The sequence below is a fragment of the Hyperolius riggenbachi genome, chromosome 2, assembly GCF_040937935.1.
Source record: "Hyperolius riggenbachi isolate aHypRig1 chromosome 2, aHypRig1.pri, whole genome shotgun sequence".
Lineage (NCBI taxonomy): Eukaryota > Metazoa > Chordata > Amphibia > Anura > Hyperoliidae > Hyperolius > Hyperolius riggenbachi.
In genome coordinates this window covers 281,144,791-281,165,994 of record NC_090647.1, presented here as the reverse complement: position 1 = coordinate 281,165,994, position 21,204 = coordinate 281,144,791, and the positions used below count along the sequence as shown (strand labels likewise).

Below are 21,204 nucleotides of genomic sequence, written 5' to 3'. Positions count from 1 at the left end.
TATTAGGTAGTGCTGGACAATAAATAGAGATACTTACAATGTAAACCAGGGGTGACAGAGAAGTAGCACAAGGTTATACAATATTGCTCAAGGTTATCCATGCAAATAGAGTATAAGACGCATGATCATGTGATCTTACAGAGCCCCAGCAAATCAAGTCCAAGTTAATCCAGGGGTGTCATGGGTGAGGGGGAGGGACACATAAGGTAGGGCTGTGGAAAAGTCTCTCAGTTGAGAGAGATAAAGTGTAGTAGAGGAGCGGTAGGCCATATTCATGAAGTGTGTGTTAATTAGGTAATGTATTGAAGCATACAGAGGTACACAACATTGTTTACTGTATTGCATTGGTGTCCCTGCAAGAGCCTGGCACTGGTGAACTGGTTTGGAGCTGTAGACCAGTTTGGTGTGGAAAGTGTGGGCACTCAACTTTTTATTTAGAGGCACCAGCTGATAAGGAAGAGCAGAGGACAAAGTTCTATGCAACTGTATACTGTACATGTTAATGCTCCCTTTTTCGAGGTACAGATTTTCACAACCCCTTCCTCCGTGTAGAACTTGGCTACAATGTGTCGCCCAAGGGATTGAGCCCTGACCCCTGCTGAGCAACAGGGATTGTAAATGTGTACTTAGCCTAATTTTGGTTACTAGGGAGGCAGGTGGAAATTATATTTTTTGGTGGGAAAGGGGAGAGAAGGTATGAGAATTTTATAGCTGAAGAGAGACTTCAATAAAATGTTATATAATTTTTTTCTCTACTTTATCTCATGTTTAATAAACTTAGGAAAGGGTACATTCAGTTGATGCAAGCCTGAAGTAAACTTCACAAGATCTAATCTCAATGTGCAGATCCTCAGAGAGCGTGGAACAACACATGGGATACATGAGCCTATGAAGGATAGTACTGCAGATTCTTGGATATGCTCTGCAAAGGCTTCATCCTGGTTCACACGATCAGCTTTGATTGGCCAGTCGCTGACCAATTTTACCACTTCCCTGTAATATGTGAGTTTACTTACACAATCTGCTCATAGTATTCAGAATCTGTTTACCCTCATATAAAATGGCAGTGGTAAAATTGGCCAAGCATTGTCCAATCATAATTGAAGGTGTGTACCAGGCTTTTATGTGAATACACACATCCAGCTTTGATTGCCCAATCACTGACCACGTTTTACACCTCCATGTAGTTTGAGGGCCAAGATACTTTCAATACTTTGAACAGATTGAGTAGGTAAACTCTTATATTACATAGAGGTAGCCAATCAATATTGAATGTGTGTACCAGTCTTTATACTCATGTAGCTCAATTGCAACCCAGAGGGGGCCGCAGAAGCTGGTGGCTATGTTTTTGTGGGGGCTGCCCTCTTGCTCTCTGCACATTTTGAAAATGACATTACATGCATATCTTATGACAGCTAAATTATATTTTACAATATGTTCTCTGGCTCTGAAATCCTTAACCACCCTGGCGTTCAATTTACCCAGGATTTCTGTGCAAAAAGTGGTTCAATTAATTTCAAATAATTTTCAAGTTTTTTTTTTTTGTTTTTTTTTTGTAATCAATTTTTTTTTAATATTGAATTCAATATAGGTTATTGTATTGAATTCAATAAAAAAAAAGTGTTTGCAGCGAGATGTTGATGACGCTGTGTGACCCTGGTGTCAACAACGCCGATCGGCGGGGGACATGAAGCAAAATCCGCCAAGGGACATGGAAGAAGGCACAGAGGAAGCTATCAGAGGTACGCAACGAGGGATCAGCACGCCAATGGTGAGTATAAGACCCAGATGTGTAGCCAGATGTATAGTTTTGCCAGATGTATAGGTAGCCAGATGTTTTACCAGATGTATAGGTAGCCAGATATTTTGCCAGATGTAGAAGTAGCCAGGTGGAGCCAGATCTATGTTGTATAAGTGTAAATTGAGTGAATATATTGAATGGATAATACAGGCAGTGCCTTATATTACATAGAAATGGTAAGATCGGATGAAAAAGATTGGATCATTAGTGGCCACTGTCACGGAAGAGCCGTGAGAAAAGAGATCGCAATCGGTTTGCTGCATCGATTGTCGTTGCGTTGCCAGATCTAGATTGTATGTCTATGGATACCAAGCAGTCAAGCCTGGGGGTCTCTGTTGCAATCATAGGTGTTAAGCCGCATCTACACGAGTAGATGCGGCCGCGATGCTCCTTATCAATCGAGTCGCTGGTGCGGCTCGATTGATAAGATCCGACAGGACGGATCTCCGCACCGCCGATTCCCTACTCGCTCCCTGCGAGGGGACAATGGCAGGGAATCGAGCGGAAGATAAGCGGCGCCGGCGGGGACGAGCGGGGAATCGAATGCAGCGAGCGGGGACGCGGCGGGCACGCTGAAGAGGCGATCCGGCGGCTAATCGAGCCGCCGGATCGCTGGAATGTCCCATAGTGTAGATGGGGCTTTAGAGTTCTTTTCATGAAAGCCAAGTATGCTCTCTGATAAGGCCTCTGTGGTTAATTAACTGGATCAAAAGAGTCCCTTCCCCTGGGCAGTGACACAGAGGTGTGAAAGCTCTCCAGCAGTAAGCAAATGGCAAGTGTTACTGCCTTTTGAAGAGACAGGATAAACTCCGCATGAGACCAGACTGCCTGACTCCGTCAGAAGCGGAGAGAAAATGAATGCTGTTTATGATTTTTTTGCCTATTTACGAAAAATAGTATCTAGGATAGTTATGAGTTGTATCATTGGGTTTGTAGTGTCTTGCTGAATATTTTGATACCAGTCTTGAGGGGCAAGGGGTACGCTACAACCAAGTTATTAGACTTCTCAGGAACTGGACCCCCTACCCTAATAAAGTCTGATGTCATAGAAATTGTCATAATCTGAATATTAATCTGTTATCCACCTAAATATGACATTTATAGTTTGAGTTAGTGTTTTACAATTTAATCTCAGCATTCCTTTAGGAAGAGGTGGGCTATCATTGGTGGATAATTCAGAGGGGGCAGGCGTTGCCACACCCCCAATCCATCTTTATCAAAAGCACATTGCCAACAGGCGGACTTCAGTCCGCCAAATCCCATCTTACTGAGAGCATGCTGCTGCTAGCCAAAGGGCCATGTGGTTACCGGCCATCTTGTCTGAACTTTGCTCCTGAACTGAAACAAAGGAACTTTACGCGTTTTCCCAGAAAGGACATATTTCCACGAACTTAAGTATTTTCTCCCTTTTCATTTTTTTACTGCGCTATTATTTGTCTCTATAATTGTTGATTTTAATGATTTTCTGTATATATTAATTATTGCATTTTTAATAAATGACGCTAACGTCATTTATTTGTTCGGCTATACCTATTATTTAGCAACACAAAACTGAACCCTGGCTTCTGAAGAGTCGCTACTATTGTTGATAGCTAGATAAAATAGAGTGTGTTTAACCGTTTTCTATTTGCAGGTCTAGAGTCAGCCAGTCAGTGGGTTCCTCTGTCCCATGGTAACAGAGGTGGTGGCAGTTATACCCTGAAATAGTGTGTAATTTGTATTACCGTAACTCGCAGGCTCCCTTCTAGTCGGTCTGCTGCCAAAATCCCAGCGATTTCTGCGGACCGATTGCGACCACAGATTGCATAGTCTGTGTGCTGAAACTGATTGGAAGGCATTGTGTGGTCCGGCCACTAGGGGGCTTGTGACAGCCACCATTAGAGTGTTTACAATACAGTGGAGCATCGGGGTCAAGCAGTGAATCAGTGTTTTGGGCATTCACAGCTTTTCACTGTAGATGGTAGGGAAAACTGACATCTCAAAAGCGTGCGCTGTGCACACCAAAGGTATGTACAGTATAGAATTGTCTTTGTCATGGGACTTTTTCCTATAAGCTTTGTACTTGAGTTCAGGTACCCTTCATTTTCATTCTTCATTCTCTATTCTCTTCACTCTTCATTCTCTGATGTATTTCTTTATTAATCCCGTTATGTAGGCATAAATAGTGTTTACTGAATTCTAATTGTTTGTGTGACATAGTGAAGGGTCACGGTGTGGTGGTTATGTTACTGGTTGGCAGTGACTTAACCATGCATTATTTCTTCCTAGCCAGGATTACCGGCATGGTATTTTCCAGTCCATTGGCTTCAAGGAATTTCACGAATATTTGGTGACCATGGACAGCAGTAGTCCTGAACAAAAAGAGAAGCTATTGCAGGAAGGTGAGGAGAGTATTTGTTTTTATCACAGTTTTTTTTACTTTGTTTTGTCTTTATCTGTCTGTGGCTTTACGTTTGTAGTGTCTATTTACAGATGAGAGCCTAGCCTGAGAAACTCTCAAATTAATGTTTGTATTTTTCTAGGAATTGAAGCTCTGAGACAAAGAACTCAGAAGTATGCCAAAAAGCAGAATAAGTGGGTGAAAAACAGATTCTTAAAACGTATGTTCAATTGTGATAATTTCTCAGATATTAATAAAATTGGTCTTCTGGCTGGAAAATTGCCCAGGATCCTCTGTTAGGCCTGGTGCACACCAAAACCCGCTAGCAGATCCGCAAAATGCTAGCAGATTTTGAAACGCTTTTTCTTATTTTTCTGTAGCGTTTCAGCTAGCATTTTGCGGTTTTGTGAAGCGTTTTTGGTGTAGTAGATTTCATATATTGTTACAGTAAAGCTGTTACTGAACAGCTTCTGTAACAAAAACGCCGGCAAAACCGCTCTGAACAGGCGTTTTTCAGAGCGGTTTGCGTTTTTCCTATACTTAACATTGAGGCAGAAACGCATCCGAAATAAAAAAAATGCCTCACCCCGGGAGGATTCATTTCTGCAAAACGCCTCCCGCTCTGGTGTGCACCACCCCATTGAGATACATTGACCAAGCGGATCTGCAGCCGCAAGCGGCTGCAGAAACGCTGAAAAAGCCGCTCGGTGTGCACCAGCCCCTAGAGGTGGCTTGGGAAACCTCTCCCATGCTGTATCTTATAGTTATCTTTTTCTCTAGTTCTGTTTTATTAAAGTAGGACTCTGGCCAAAACCTATTGATACTTTTTTTCCACCAGAGGTGAGGAAATGATTAGAACTAGACTGTTGTGCTATCTGTGTCCACATTCAATATATGTATTTTACTTCCTGTCCACACATAGTGAATGAATATAACCAGTAGAAGCGCAGACCATAATAAAAATAAAAACTTTTAGCAAAATAGACAAGTGATTTAGTTTTTATGCCTATTTCAGCTGTAGAGTTTGTCACACCCTGTGGCCAGTGAGCCCACAGGTAATCGTCCCCACTGGGATATAGGCAATAACAAGCAATAAGCCTTTGGAATTGGATCTGTTTAAAAGCCCAGCGTATGTGCTTGCAAATTAGGGTGTAGTTTGGCTCTCATTCATGTCCTCCATGGGAAATTTTGTTCTTCCCATATTCATGTGTAACATGTTTAGCTATATGAAATATCTGTTCAGACATATATTTAATGTGCTGGTAGTATACAGAGCGATTGCTTCATTTTATTGGCTGTTTGTCTTACCATCTTGTTGAAAATTACACTCTTCCTCCTCGCCTCCCTCTAATGCCTTGTCATGGTGTAACACCACAATAAATTTAACAATTCCATTGAACCAAAGTAGATAAGATTTTTTAGGCCCTAAGTTCTAAAGTGTTTTGCCATCTGTAGAATGAAATATTTTGTATTTTTAATAGGTATTTATATAGTGCTGACATAATAAGCAGCACTGTACAGAATAATAAATACCTATTGTAGGCTTAAACCAATTTTGGGGAGAACCAATTAACTTAATTTCATGTGGTGCCTTTCCTGTTAGCTACGACTAATGCTACGTACACACTTGAGATAAAAGTCTTTGGAAAATGAAAGATCACAGACAAATCTTACCCACTTCCATGTAGTATGAGAGCCATACTCTACACAGTCTATTCTATGGAGCTGCACTCCCTATCAGACAGAAATCTTTCCAAGAAGCTGCACAGAAAGATGCTGTACACATTCAACAGATCAGTATCTGCAAAAGATCTGTTCCTGCAAAAGATCCGTTCCTGCAAAATGCATTCATAGTCTGATATCTGCAGATCCTCATACACACCTTGTTTAATGCTTGTTTTGAGCCGTGTATCGAGCCGCACGATAGATTGCGGCTTGTCCCCGCGTGCGGCCGGATCGATTCCAGTTCTTTATCTTCTCTTCATTTCTGACTATTGTCCTGCCTGCGGTATTGAGCGGGGCATCGATCCGCGCGGGTATCGGACAGGTCGTAAATTATCAGCGCTGCCATCAGTGCTCGATTACACGGTTCAAAACGAACATTGCATCCCCAGCATAACAGACATTCATCTGCATGTCTGACAATCATCTGAAGATCCATCCTGGTGGATCTGATCTGCAGATGAATGTCTGTTAAACAAGGTGTGTATGATGATCTGCAGATCTCATAGACTATGAATGCATTTTGCAGGAACGGATCTTTTGCAGATACTGATCTTGTGAATGTGTACGGGCATCTTTGTGTGCAGCATCCTGCAAAGATTTTTATCTGATGAGGAGTTCAGCTCCATAAAATAGACTGTGTAGAGTATGGCTCTCATACTACATGGAAGGGGGTAAAATTGTTCTGTGATCTTCCATTTTCCAAAGACTTTTATCTCAAGTGTGTATGTAGCATTAGGAACCAGAGTGGGCATACACACATCCGCTACTGTGGGTGTGTGCTGCCATCCCCATTGCCTGTATGTGCCTATTGACTTCAATAAAATTTCATGCTTTTATGGATCCAGATGTTGAGTGGCATTTCTCTTTTTTTGGGATGTGGGAGGAAACCAGAGTGCTCAGAGTTAACCACACAGACATAGGGAGAATATGCAAACTCCATGCAGATAATGATTCTCACAACTATTAGCAATGTCTGTATCCTTATTTGTTGTATAGCGCTGCGTAATATCTTGGCGCTATAAAAATCCAATAAATAACAATAATGTGGTAAGCTATCATAGCTGTCATATTTTTACTACCTATTGTGACAGCAACATAAGGGGGAAAAAGTAAAGTATAGTGAATTTTATTCTGGGACAAATATACATTTTATATATATGCATACACATGTGTTTCAAATTTCCCAATGTTTCACGCTAGTGGTCCTTTAACACTGTTACTCGAGGTAAAATGTGCAGCAAACGTGTCTGTTTTCTGTGTCCAGTACTGAGCAAAGCCTCTGCTTTTGCAAGCAAGCTCCAAGCTGATGAAACCAAAGCTGCATGTGAGTTACATAAATACCTGGCTCTGCGGTTCCTAAAGCAAACACTTGCAGTTCCCAGTGACTAAGCGTGTTTTTCATGCATGAGGAGGAAGTCTCTGTGGAGGTGATTACTGCAGCTCTTTTGTTTATGTTCAAGCTGCAGAGAGGAGATGGCTCAGGTCACGCTGTGCTCCAGGGAGACTGCCTATCAGGCTCAGTATAGTCCATTCACTAAATTAAATTACAGCAGGTCAAACACAGGACATGCCTTACATAGGGAACTTCACATAGCTATAGCTCATGCGGGTCATCCATTTACATGAATGGCAGTATGATTGTGACACCCCCCCAATATTTGGCTCTTTCACCTGGAGCTGTTGTTTCAGGAAGTGCATGAGAACAGAGGGAGGGGACATTTACAAACGATGTAACTGCGGTGAAGTGGCCTGTAATGCAGGCACTTTTTGTTTTCTGTGAGTATTGTTGTGCTGCAGACCTGTTCCTGGTCTTCTGGTCTTCTCCCCACCCCTTCCACTGCTGGAGCACTGCCAGTGTCAGCAGCTGCTCCTTCCCCATTGTAGCACACAGCCGGCCACAGACAGGTGATCAGCCTGTGCTGCTGTCTTCCACATGGAAGGAAAAGCAGCTGGAAAGCAGGTCAGACTGTCGTTGCAGCTTTTTATAATAATTTTGCCATTTTTCCTTACTTTTTTTCCTGTTTAGTTTATCAATTAAATATGTTTTTTGCCAGCGAAGGTGCATAACTGAAATTCTCTTGCTTTGTATGTTCAGTGTTTGTTTTCATAGTATTATAGGGTACCTTTTAGCTGCATTTACCATTTTAACTTTGCTAGTTTGCCATGTATACAATAAAGGTATCTTAACCACTTCACCACTGAGGGGTTTTACCCCCTGAGCACCAGAGCAATTTTCACCTTTCAGCGCTCCTTCCATTCATTCATCTCTATGGTGGCTGGATAGTGTAATGGTTAAGGGCTCTGCCTCTGATGTAGGAGTCCTGGGTTCAAATCCTGGCTCTTCCTACTCAGTAAGCTGCACCTATTCAGTAAAGAGTTCATTGGGCAAGTCTCCCTAACACTGCTACTGCCTACTGAGTGCGCTCTTGTGGCTGCCTCGCAAGCGCTTTGAGTCCGACAGGAGAAAGGCGCTATACAAAAAAAGGAATTATTATTAAAGGAATTATTATAACTTTATCATTACTTATCGCAATGAAATGAACTATATCTTGTTTTTTCCGCCACCAATTAGGCTTTCTTTAGGTGGGACATTATGCCAAGAATTATTTTTTTCTAAATGTGTTTTAATGGGAAAATAGGAAAAATGTGGGGAAAAAAATAATTATTTTTCAGTTTTCGGCCATTATAGTTTTTAAATAATGCATGTTACTGTAATTAAAACCCATGAAACGTATTTGCCCTTTTGTCCCGGTTATAAAACCGTTTAAATTATGTCCCTATCACAATGTTTGGCGCCAATATTTTATTTGGAAATAAAGGTGCATTTTTTTCAGTTTTGCGTCCATCCCTAATTACAAGCCCATAGTTTATAAAGTAACAGTGTTATACCCTCTTGACATAAATATTTTAAAAGTTCAGTCCCTAAGGTAACTATTTATGTATTTTTTTTAATTGTACATTTTTTAATTTTTTTTTAATTACAAAAAAAAAAAAAAATAGGGAGTGTGGGAGGTAATGAGTTAATTTTATGTGTAAAAGTCATTTATTTGTATGTGAAAAATGTGTAGGGTGTAGTTTACTATTTGGCCACAAGATGGCCACAGTAACTTTTTGTTTTAATGCGACCTCCAAGCTTCCTTCCGGAAGCTTGGAGGAAGTATAAGGAGGCTGGACACGTGAGTTTTTTTCTCACAATGATCGCGCTGCCCATAGGAGAGCAGCTGATCATTGCGCGGCTTAGATCAACGAACGGGAATGGATTTTCCCGTTCATTGATCTCTGGGCGAGCGGGCGGCGGCGTGTTTACTAGCGGCGGGCGGCGTGTTTACGAGCGGGAGCGCGGGCAGCGTCGGGAACGCGGAAAGTACGTGTTTCTCCGTCCCTGCTTTTTAAAGGATGGAAAAAGGGTCGGAGAAATACGTACGCGCGGGGGTAAAGTGGTTAAAGGACGTCCGAGGTGAAAAAAAAACTGAGATAAACAATTGTATCGATCTTCCTCCTTCTTCTAAAAATTACTTTTTAACTATCCCACAGTTTCATTTTATATTTAAATCCACTTTTTAAGTTTTTTTTACTGTTTCATGGCCTCTTCTAAGTGACACATTTATTAAAGTATGCCAGAGCTAAAATCTATGAACTAATGATCTTTTATTTTTTTTATCTCTTTCCTGCTCGCAGAAGCTATTTGCTGCCAGGAAAGTGTTTTATGGCTGCAATTCCTTATCAGTGAGGGTTAAACTATAGTCTGACCCGGTCCCGATCCAGACAGAACCCCCCCTTGCATACCTGATTTCTAACTCTTTCAGGCAGAGAAAGGAAAAAAGGAACACAGCCTAGTTATTTCTGTACTTGGCACTGTACATATACATGTTTCTCATCATGTTACATCTCACCTCAGATGTCCTTTAAAGTGTATTAAAAATGACAAACCTCTCAACTCAGAACACCCTCTCTGCTCTAACCGATACACAACAACATAATAACTTAAACAAAAAAACATTTTTATTACAGCTGCTACAAATCCTAAACTTAATCTGCTTTGTTTCTACTTTCTGATTCATGGAAGCAGACATATTGTTACCATCCCGTGCTTTCAATTGAGCTTATCTGCCATCTCTGCCATTGGCAGTCATGTGACACGGGGAAAGATCAAATTACAACCTGTGATTAGACACAAATGAGGGGGAATTACACAGACTAAACTCTCTAAATACATACAGGGTGCATTTCTCTGTTTTCCTTCTGTCCTGTGCAAGAGTTCAGGTCCACTTTCATCAATTTCTTGTTTACACCGTGACTGTTTGTTCCAGGACCTGGCCCTAATGTACCCAGCGTGTATGGGCTGGACGTAACAGACGTTGCTTCTTGGGATGAAAAGGTTCTGGCGCCTGCAGTTGAGATTGTGAGCAGCTTTTTGCAGGTTGGTATTATTGGCAACATGAACAACTCTGCTCCTCTCACTCTAGTGTGTTGAGACATGATCCTTTCCTTGGTGAGCCACACCTTGCTTAATCCACTGTGGTCTGTTAATTGGACAAAGCCTAAGTGCTTGATGATCCAGGTCCAGAGCCATAATCCCTTGCTGTAAGGCTTTATGAAGGCTTCAAAAACTGCCTCTCCATGTTATTACTGTCACCTAACTGGTTTTCCACTCTGCGTCCTGCAGCAGCTTTTATGTTTTCTACTGGATTGAAGCCCAACTCTGTGCTGCAGGTATACAAAGGCTCTTAATTAGGGAGGATCAGTAATAAAATTGTCCAAATTTCCAACTCTGTATCCAGTCATGCATTTGCAGTCAAGTCACTGCTGCTGACTTCAGGCCTGGAGGAGGAAACTGTAGCAACATGTCATTCTTTCTCCCAGACCTAGTGAAGAGGCATGTTGTATATTGTTACAGCAGCAGTCATAGGACCCTGCCCACTGCATGACAACGGAGTGGACTTGAGGTCTCTGTATTTTTTCCACTCAGGAAATATCTCTTTATTGATAATTTGTGCCTTCTACCCATTCCATGGTCTAGAATGTATCACTTTTCAATAATGTATGCTTCTCCCATGAGAATGAACATGGCAATATCAAATTACACAAGTTCTCTTAATAACTACAGATGTGCAATCTCCGGGAAGAGAAACTGGAAACCTGTGCATCTAGTATTTGCTGTTAAATAATGGTAGGTATCCCCTAGATTCCTCTCCGCATTGCAGTGCAGATATTGTCTATTGCAAAGCAACAGCAAACAGCACATTTTCTATAAGATCATGTAGATCGAAAGGAAAGATCGTATTTCACTGATCCACAGCATTAAAGAATTTAAACCCTTCCTCCTGATACTGTACTGGGTGTTGGAGGCGCCCAAAGATAGGTAATGTGATGAAACTAAAAATAAGGTAGAGGGAGGTGTCTCTACCACTCCAGATGGAAGAACCCAAACCACAGGGTTAATGTATAAAAATATATTTATTCAGCACGATTAAAAGGACAAGCATTTCACGGGTCTCACCCCACTTCTTCAGGTCAATACAAGTGCCTTTAAAATATGGTCATAAGCATGGACGCCAGAAATTCACAAGCACGGATGCCAGAAATTCTGGCGTCCATTCTTGTGACCATATTTTAAAGGCACTTGTATTGACCTGAAGAAGCTGGCTGAGACCTGTGAAACGTGTTGTCCTTTTAATCGTGCTGAATAGATTAATTTTTTTTACATTAACCCTGTGGTCTGGGTTCTTCCATCTGGAGTGGTAAAGACCCCTACCTCCACCTTATTATTTTTTTGTTTCGTCACATTACCTATATTTTGGTGCCTCCATCCCCCAGTACTATACATTACATCTTCTTTGGAGGTGTTCATCTTCCGGGTGTGGTGTTATCTACAACCAAGAAGGACCAACCAGGAGTGTGACCAGTTCCAGTAGGGCCTGGAAAAACCGAGCAGGGACGGTTATTTCCCTGTTGGCGATATATACGGTGGTTGCAGGGACTGCAACCCACCTTTGTGAGTATAAATACTCTTATACAACAATCTAACAACTAATACCCCAGAATACTGCACCATTTGGCTCCTGGTCTTTCCTTGTCATACAGGTGACTGTGGTATCACCACAGTGACCACTATTCTACTATCCCCAATACTGAAGCCAGGTGTGAATGTATCTATGAAAAAACTGCCACGGCGGTCGGCCAGTTTCCTTAACCACCTCCTACCGCATGAAGTGAAAAGAAGTCCCTGCACTCTCCTCCTTACAAAATCCTAGATTACACTGTTTATCTCTGAGCTGATAATGCTACACAGTTGTAAAGGAATGACCGCAAACCTCTCTCTTCCTCCCAGGGAGTTCAATGGCAGGATTAATGTGTAAACAAGTGTAAAACAAACATTCCAGGAGCAGACAGATGTAACAAGAGAGTAGGGTATATACATTGTGTTACTAATACATATTAAAACAAATGAACTGTTTACATAAACAGGAGACATATACAAATAAAATGTGTGGGTTTAAAGCAGAATAAAACCCAGCATTATTTCTTTGCTCTAAAAGATTATTTACAGCATATTATACAGTATACGATCACCATTTTTTTTTAACTAGAACAGCATTCAATTAGTTAAACACAGGACTTACAAGTTCCCTGCAGAGAAAGCTGGAGCATCCAAACTGGAGATAATGTTATCTTGTGTTTACTTAATTGTATCAAGTGAGGAATGTGACACATATTCTGACTGCGCAGACTCTCCTGAACACAGAGAGACACTCAGAAAGCATTTCTGCTCAAAATTCAAGATGAATCAATCGGTTATGAATAAAATGCCAAGGCAACTCTCAGAGCAAAAAAAGTGTACTTTGGGAACTTGTAATTTCTAAACGAATAATAATAATACTTATTCACAAAAGCAGATATGATAACCGTATGGCATATAAAAAGTAGGAAAACCTGTTTTTATTGAATATTGTGTCAGGGTTTTTATAACGCTTTAACCACTTGAGGACCGCAGTGTTAACCCCCCCCTAAAGACCAGGCCATTTTTAGTTAAATAGGCCACTGCAGCTTTAAGGCCAAGCTGCAGGGCCACACAACACAGCACACAGGTGATTTCTTTCCCCCCCCCCTTTTCTCCCCACCAACAGAGCTCTCTGTTGGTGGGGTCTGATCGCTCCCCCAATGTTGTTTTTTTTAAATAAATTTTTATTTGTATTGTTTTTAAATACATTTTTTTAATTATATTTTTTTCTTTTATTGCCCGCCCTCCCTCCCCTGGCCAGCCTATCAGCACGATCGGCTGTGATAGGCTTCAGCCTATCACAGCGGATCACTTCCCTATGTCCCAGGGGGACAGCCGTGTCACACGCTGTACAAAGTAAAGATCGCAGCGCTGTACAAAGTAATTAGACGGCGGTTTCGCAGCCTGCTAGCCCCATAAATGGCCGTTCACGCCAATCACCCTGGAGCGGTCCTGGGGCTGCCGCACTGCTCACGCCAATTGGTGTGGAGCAGTCGGCAAGTAGTTAATGTACAATAGAAGCTATTTACATTAACCACTTCAGGACTCAGCCTTTACCACCCCCTCCCCCCCCTTAAGGACCAGCACTGATTTCTAAGATCTGTGCTGGGTGGGCTCTACAGCCCCCAGCACAGATTAAATACCAGGCAGAGCGACCAGATCGCCCCCCTTTTTTCCCCACTAGTGGGATGATGTGCTGGGAGGGTCTGATCGCTCCTGCCTACGTGTGGCTGGCGGGGGGACACCTCAAAGCCCCCTCCACCGCAGGATTCCCCCTCTCCTCCCTCCCTTTTCCGGAGATCGGAGGCTGCACAGGAACGGATCTGTCCTGTGCAGCATCTAACAGGCTCCTGCCTGTCATGTGACAGCGATCCCCGGCCGCTGATTGGCCGGGGATCGCTGATCTAGTACAACGCTGCTACTGTTAGCAGCGTTGTAAAAATGTAAACAAAGCAGATTATTTCCGCTTGTGTTTACATTTAGCCTGCGAGCTGCGATCGGCAGCCCGCAGGCTATTCACGGAGCCCCTCGCCATGAATTGACAGGAAGCAGCCGCTTGCACGAGCGGCTGTTTCCTGATTAATTAGCCTGCAGCCGGCGACGCAGATGTGCGTTGCTGGTCCTGCAGCTACCACTTTGCCGACGCGCGTTATGAGTGTGCGGTCGGCAAGTGGTTAAAGCTGTAATGTATGAAAGTGGATAAATTGTGTATTTTTTCACCTACTTATTTTCCTTTTAAAATACATAGAAAATAAGGTAATTAATAAAAACAAATATCGGCCACAAAAAGCCTAATTTGTCCTGAACAAATCAATATATGCTGGATAGTGTAATGGTTTAGGGCTCTGCCTCTGATACAGAGGTGACCTGGGTTCGAATCTCGGCTCTGCCTGTTCAGTAAGCCAGCACCTATTCAGTAGGAGACCTTGGGCAAGTCTCCCTAACACTACGACTGCCTATAGAGCGCGTCCCAGTGGCTGCAGCTCTGGCGCTTTGAGTCCGCCAGGAGAAAAGCGCGATATAAATGTTCTGTTTGTTTGTTTGAATATATAGATCATTTAGTTGTGGTACTTATCTATAAAGTTATTGCCAAAGTAATCAGAGCCGAGCTGAACTCGAGGTAACAGGAAATTGCTGAAGTAATCACTAGACAGATGCAAGGTCAATCAGGCCAGGGTCAATGCAGACAGCGTTCATGCAAATCCTTTCAACAAGCCTGGTCGGTAACAAGGTATCCAATACAGAAGCGTGGTCAGGTACAAGCCGGTTCGGTAACCGGTATCCAATCTAGAAGAAGCTTAGTCAAGAGATAGGCTTGGTGTGAGCGCAATCTCAGCAACAAGCCCAGCATAGGCTATCACAGGCACAGACTGGAGCGCTCACTAGATTCAAATACCAGGCCTGACCAATCGGAGCTTGGCGTGTCAGCTAATAAGCTGACACGCAGGGAGACAGGTGGCTACTGTTACGTAGGCGAAGCGTGCACTGAGACGCATCCTCTGCCTGCTGCCCTGCACGCATGTGAGTCAGCGGCAGGGACGGCAACCATCTGTGAGTCAGCGGCAGGGCCCGTTGGTGGCGGCCTGCCGACTCTTTACACCAGGGTAGGGAAGTGGTTAAATGCATTTGTTCTTGATCGAATTGGCCCACCAGTTTCTGTTTCCATATAATGCGATCCAAATAATCTGATTGAAAATACGATTAACTAAAAATCGTATTTTTAATGGTCACCTCTACTTAGACTTCCAGAGATAAACCTTTCCTAATGCTGGAAATACACGATGAGTTTTTTGGGCAGATAGATGGCTCGATAGTTTCCGATAGGTCCGATCTGATTTCGATTGGTTTTCTGGTCAAGCTTCTTATAGAAGTGAATGGAAATCGATCAGAAAGATGGAACGGTAAATCGATCAGCTAGAAAGTCTGCTGAAAAAAAATTGAACATGTATTTCCAGCATTAGTGATGCTACTACAGTTAATTTTAAAATACCTTTTCTTCTTTGTTTATAGCGAACTTCAGAAGATCACTAAAAATAGCCTTTTATGCCCCTTAAAAGTTTTGTGTTCTGAAAAATTAGTGTGAAATAGGGTGAAAGCGAAATGACTCTGATTGTTACTGATTTTTCTTCTACAATTCTCTTCCCTCAGGGCAAGTCTCCTGCCATTGAGCCTGTGAAAGTTGCTTCTGATCACAGTGAGAATAAAAGAAGCAGTAGACTGTGCAGTGTGTGTGATCGTCTCATTATTGGTGACCGGGAGTGGGAAGGTAACCACATCTCTGATTTCTTGAGTTTAGCAGCATGAATGCTTACTGTTAACAATGTCATTTATTCCTCCCCCCCCCCCCCCCCTTTTTTTTTTTTTTTAAGCTCACATAAAATCCAAATCACATGTTCATCATGTTAGAAAGAGAAAACTGGAGGAACAGAATGAAGAAGAGAAGAGTAAGCAGAACTGTGGTCCAGAACAAATGGCACATGGACTTTCCTGTACTGGTGTAGACTGTGAATATGATAAACAAGAGAAGAGACTCTGCACTTGTGATAAGGATACAACTTGTCTGCCTGCAGCAACTTGCTAGCATTGGAGAACCAGCACCTCTTGTTTCCTGCTCATCTTTTTCACTCTACCAAAGAAATGGAACCTAGAAGTATGGAATGTTCAGCTGGAACTTCCAGTATGTGCCTTTTAACAGATTATCCATGGTGTTTACCTGTTTTCAGCATCAAAGTGGATCTTGGTTGAGCCGGCACAAGCCCTCCCCACACGTCCGATGCATTTTACTAATCTTGAGGTCTCTAGGCATTTTACACAAGCTAATATTCACTTTTGATCTACAGTCCAGGTTGACATGAAACATGGTGGGAAACGTAAGATCAGATGGAAGAGGCACTGTACATGTTTCTGTTTGGCATTCCTTTCTACCAGATTATTGATCAGGAAATGGATTGGGATGATCGTTTGGCCGAAAGGTTGATGATTTGCTTCTTTGTACACGGCCTTTAGTACAGCAGTGCAGTGACATGAAAACCTGGCATGAGGGCTTACGGTACTTTCTGCAATACAGTTGTGAAGTTCTTTACAATAGAATGAATGTACCTTTTTGCACATCTAAACAATGTGCAGCTCACAAGGGCACTGGAATATCAAACTATAGAAGGGCGCCCGTAATAAACCTTATTTTTCTCCCCTTAAAAAAAAAAAATCCCCCTAGCATGCCTAATAGAGCCCCCCCCCCCCCCCCCCCAAAAAAAAATAAAAAGGACAACCCGCTATCTAACTGCTCATGCACACGCTCAACAAAAGTCTTTTAAATGCATGATTATCAAACATCTTGAAGAAGTTGGGCAGCTTTTGTCAAATAAAAGACGTGCAAACTACGAGGTGTAATCACTGATAAAAGGCGACCAGCGACTAATACGTAGGAATGACTTGAGCTGCATCTTATCAGTCGTTGGTTGCCTCTTATCAGTGATAACGCCTTGTCGTTTGCATGTCTTTTACTTGACAAAAGTTGTCCAACTTCTTTAAGTTGTTTGATAATCGTGCTTTTAAAAGACTTTTGTTGAGCCTGTGTATGAGCCTTAACTCTTCTGTTCTATTTATTATTAAGTTATACTTTTTTTTTTTTCTTCTGTAAACTTGCCCAGTTGTGCTGTACTATGCAGAATATGATTTATTTATACATCTAGGATCAGCACTTTTCCCCCCAAAACTTTTTACAGCATACAGTATACTGTGTATATATAATGAGATCCACAGTATGTAGCATCCATAACCCTGTTTACTTGCATCAGCGTCTGTCTCTTATGTAGACTGCCCTCCTCCCTTCAGTCCCCCAGATGGAGGATTTGGTCAGTAATCCCTGTGCTCCAGTTGCACAGCACAGACTCGGCATCTCTATAGCGAGAGAGACATTTATTAATTATCCACTGATTACTGCTTGCCAATCCCTGAGCCCTGACTAGTGAAGATAAGTAGCTCATTAGAGTCTCTGACATCTGTGGAGAGTTGTCTGTATCCACATGCTCTGTTTCCTAGTCATTCCACTATATAGGGAGCAGAGGGCTGTGTTGTCATGGGCATTCTGTCTCATAACAAGATTATGTAGGCAACCTGTTGAGTTATTCATGATATGATTTGCATTGCATGTGTTTTTCTGTTGCAGAGCACCACTAGCCAATTAATTATGGCACTATCCACAAATGCATGTGGCAGTGCTTTTGCGACAGCAGCAGAAGTAGTGATAATAGATTTATTTGGAACAATGGGTCAATTTTTCCAATATGCCCTGTTATATTGCAGTACAGAGAGCATAGTGTGAAAAAGACCTTCAGACAAAAGGTAATGAACCATGATGCATTTTTATCACTGTATACAGTAAAAAAATAAAAGTTTACATTAAAATATGTTACCAAAATGTTTTCAATCCAGTTAGTTGTGATTGCTTTTATTACTTTCACTGGTTTTTTTTGGATTTCTTTTTAGTGTCAGCAGGTATAATTCATATCAGGTGCCTGTGGTACAAGTACTTGTACTGCAATTATCCAAAATCAGCTTCCCATTTCAATGTATGACTAGCATAAAATAGCAATGCATAAAATGTCTAATACAGTAGAATCTCGTAAACTCTGATAAAGTAAACCTCTGGATATAGTAAAATCTGTCCTCAGGTGCCAGGAAATGCTCCTGTAAAATGTATGACCAATTCTGATAAAGTAAACTTCTGATATAGTAAACTACTTTTCCTAGTCCCCTGGAGTTTACTATAAAGGGGTTCTACTGTATTTGCAATACATATCTTTAAAGTACATGGCTGCTGGCTCCTCTTGCTTAATTTCCTATTGAGATGAAAGTTCACTTATTGTAGGTACAGCTGTCTGTACTTTTCCCCCATCCCATCATCACCCACTGGTATCCAGATCACCTGACCCCATCCACCACCTCCCTCTTCTGAGAGTGTAAGGGCCCGTTCTTTCATGCAGCATTGCACACAGCTATACACAGATGCTGGCTGCAGTGGAGTAGATAGTAGCGCCAATCCATTTAATAAAGTAAATGGTTGTGACCAACAGAATGCAGCCAGATACGTTTTAGCACTGCATCACACAAGCTGTGGTGTGAATTGTCTGTGAATAGCAAGCCCAAGCAGCAATGGGAGTGTAGAGCAGTGTGCACAGGGCCTAACTCTGTAGCCTGTACTGCTGCACTACCCCTGAAAAGAGTTTTAGCTACCTATTCTTGCATTTTGGCTGGATCCACACTATAAGCGCTTATGTGGAGCACTTGCATTTGATTAGTGCTTGCTTGAGCACTTGTTAAAAAAATTGCTCCTATTCACTTTCATAAAAATTGCAGTAAGAAGTGCAGTGATGGCATATGCGAAAATCGTATACGATCTCGTCGATTTTACCACGATTTTAATTAAAGTGAATGGGTGCGATTTTTTTTTTAACAAGCGCTAATCAAACGCAAGCGATCCACAAAAGCGTTATAGTGTGGATCCGGCCTTAATGTTCCCCACACCCTCTCCAGTGTCTATATAAAAGTAGTGAGAAAAGGGTTTGTAGTTGCTGGAAAGGCAGGGTGATAAGAGAGGTATACATGGTTTTATAACCTCACAGATAGGCTGTTGGAAGGGTTAAATGCTAAGGAGTGGAGTCTTCTAAAGTGAACATTTTAAACCTGTGAGGAAACAAGTTAAACTTATATCTAAATAATGGGGATCATCTGGACGTTCCAGAGGCTTCTCAGATCCTTCACAAGACCACCACTGCTGTCTGGGAGACTCTTCATCCCTGTGGCTTTGCTTCCGTTCCAGTATGAGAACAACCATACTGCGTATGTGCGTGTATAGTCAGCAAATGCCCAGTAGAACGAAGCTGCTTATGCACAGAGTAAAAAAAGAAAAACCTACAGTAACAGGAGTGCGGCCACAAGAACATATTCAACATGTTGTCAAATATGTTCAGAGGGTCCCAGCAAAGGAACAGTGAGCACCAGGAGATTTTAGGAAGCCATTTGATTACCCAGAGGCGCCCCTCTGCTGAGGTATTTTTTATTTTACTGGCGGTACAATTGAAAGAACTCCTTAAAGTGTTATTGGATTGGCAGTTGAGTCCTAGCAGTCCTTTTCTTTACTTATTTATTGTTCTTTAATAGTAATGAGATGTGTGTTCTCTCGAAGTAGGTGGCCAACCTATTTCCATAACTCAAAAGACAAGAGTAAAAATATTGTTTGCTTGTTATCCATAAGGACAATACAACTAGCTTTTCATTGCTTGACAGAATCTACTTATTAGTCCACCACAGGGTGTAAAAACAGCATACGATTGTCACAATTGCCAGATATTGCTGCAGTTACTGTTTATATTTGAATATAAGTCGACCTAAATATTTGACCCTCTTCAGCTGGAATTTTTTGATGACTCAAGTATAAGTCGGCCAAGTCGATTCAGATCTGGCTGGGATAGATACCTGCTGGCTGAGATCAATAAAGCTGCTCTCTCCCTGGAGCTGCATAACTATTGATACTCAGCTGCATGTCCTTCTCACCTAACATTCCCCCTCTTCTCTCCTAACACTAACCTCCCCCGTGACTGGTGCTGCTATTTGAGTTCAGCTACAATGTAACCAAGCTCAGTAACAAACTGAGGGCCATCCCCACCACTCTGAACAAATGGCTGTACCAAATTTAAGTTTGGCTGCAGGATACCCCAGCGCCACTATTGTGTGCCCTAATTCTGATCACTAGCGCCACATAGCTGCAAACTGTTATTGTGGCCTATGGGTAGCTGGAGATGCAACAGGTGCTTTTGCACCAAAAACACCTTCTTCGGTAAAAATAGGGATTGTCAGTGAGATGTAAAAAACGCTAAAGGTCTCCAGTCTTAATCAGCTTGAAAATGGATTAGCAGCTATTGCATTTCAGTGTTGCAGAAAATATGCCAGGGTACAAATAAAGATGTTCTTCTTTCTTACCTGAATTTAAAGAGACACTGAAGCGAAAACATTTTTATGATGATTGTATGTGTAGTATAGCTTAAAAATGAAGCATTAGGAGCAGAGCCATAAGTCTAATGTTGTTTCCAGTACAGGAAGAGTTAAGAAACTCCAGTTATCTATGCAAATTGCCATTGAGCTCCATGACTTTCAAAAGTCGCAGAGAGCTCTGTGTTCTGAAGGTTATCTTAACTGGATTGCTTTTTCTTTTGCAGAGAACAGTTCAGGACAGGTCAAAAGTTCACTGCTTGTTCTGTAAAAAAAACATTTAGAATGCTAAGTAGTGTGTAAACTGCAAATATTAGAGAATGATGCAATGTTATAAAAAAAAAAAGCTGAAAATAAAAATGAGAATTTTTTTTTGCTACTTATGTTCTAGTAAGTCTCCATACTACACCACCAATTCATTATATCATTTTTTTTTTCGCTTCAGTGTCTCCTTAAAGAGAATCTGTATTGTTAAAATCGCACAAAAGTAAACATACCAGTGCGTTAGGGGACATCTCCTATTACCCTCTGTCACAATTTCGCCGCTCCCCGCCGCATTAAAAGTGGTTAAAAACTGTTTTAAAAAGTTTGTTTATAAACAAACAAAATGGCCACCAAAACAGGAAGTAGGTTGATGTACAGTATGTCCACACATACAAAATACATCCATACACAAGCAGGCTGTATACACCCTTCCTTTTGAATCTCAAGAGATCATTTGTGTGTTTCTTTCCCCCTGCATCTGTCATGCACTGAAGTTTCAGGCTGCTCTTTTCTTCTTGCAAACAGCTTTGCCCTTGTCTGAAT

General features: G+C 41.8%; 1 protein-coding gene across 1 annotated transcript in view; it reads left to right on the top strand.

The window, feature by feature from the left end:
- TRIT1 (tRNA isopentenyltransferase 1) overlaps positions 1–16,638 on the top strand; it is a 42,824-nt gene extending 26,186 nt beyond the window's left edge. The window contains exons 7-11 of the mRNA XM_068265383.1: positions 4,070–4,182; positions 4,324–4,401; positions 10,217–10,326; positions 15,556–15,673; positions 15,777–16,638. Of these exons, the coding sequence (XP_068121484.1) occupies positions 4,070–4,182; positions 4,324–4,401; positions 10,217–10,326; positions 15,556–15,673; positions 15,777–15,988 (631 nt within the window). The 3' untranslated portion in view covers positions 15,989–16,638. The remainder of the gene's footprint in view (positions 1–4,069; positions 4,183–4,323; positions 4,402–10,216; positions 10,327–15,555; positions 15,674–15,776) is intronic.
- Positions 16,639–21,204: the final 4,566 nt, after the last annotated feature.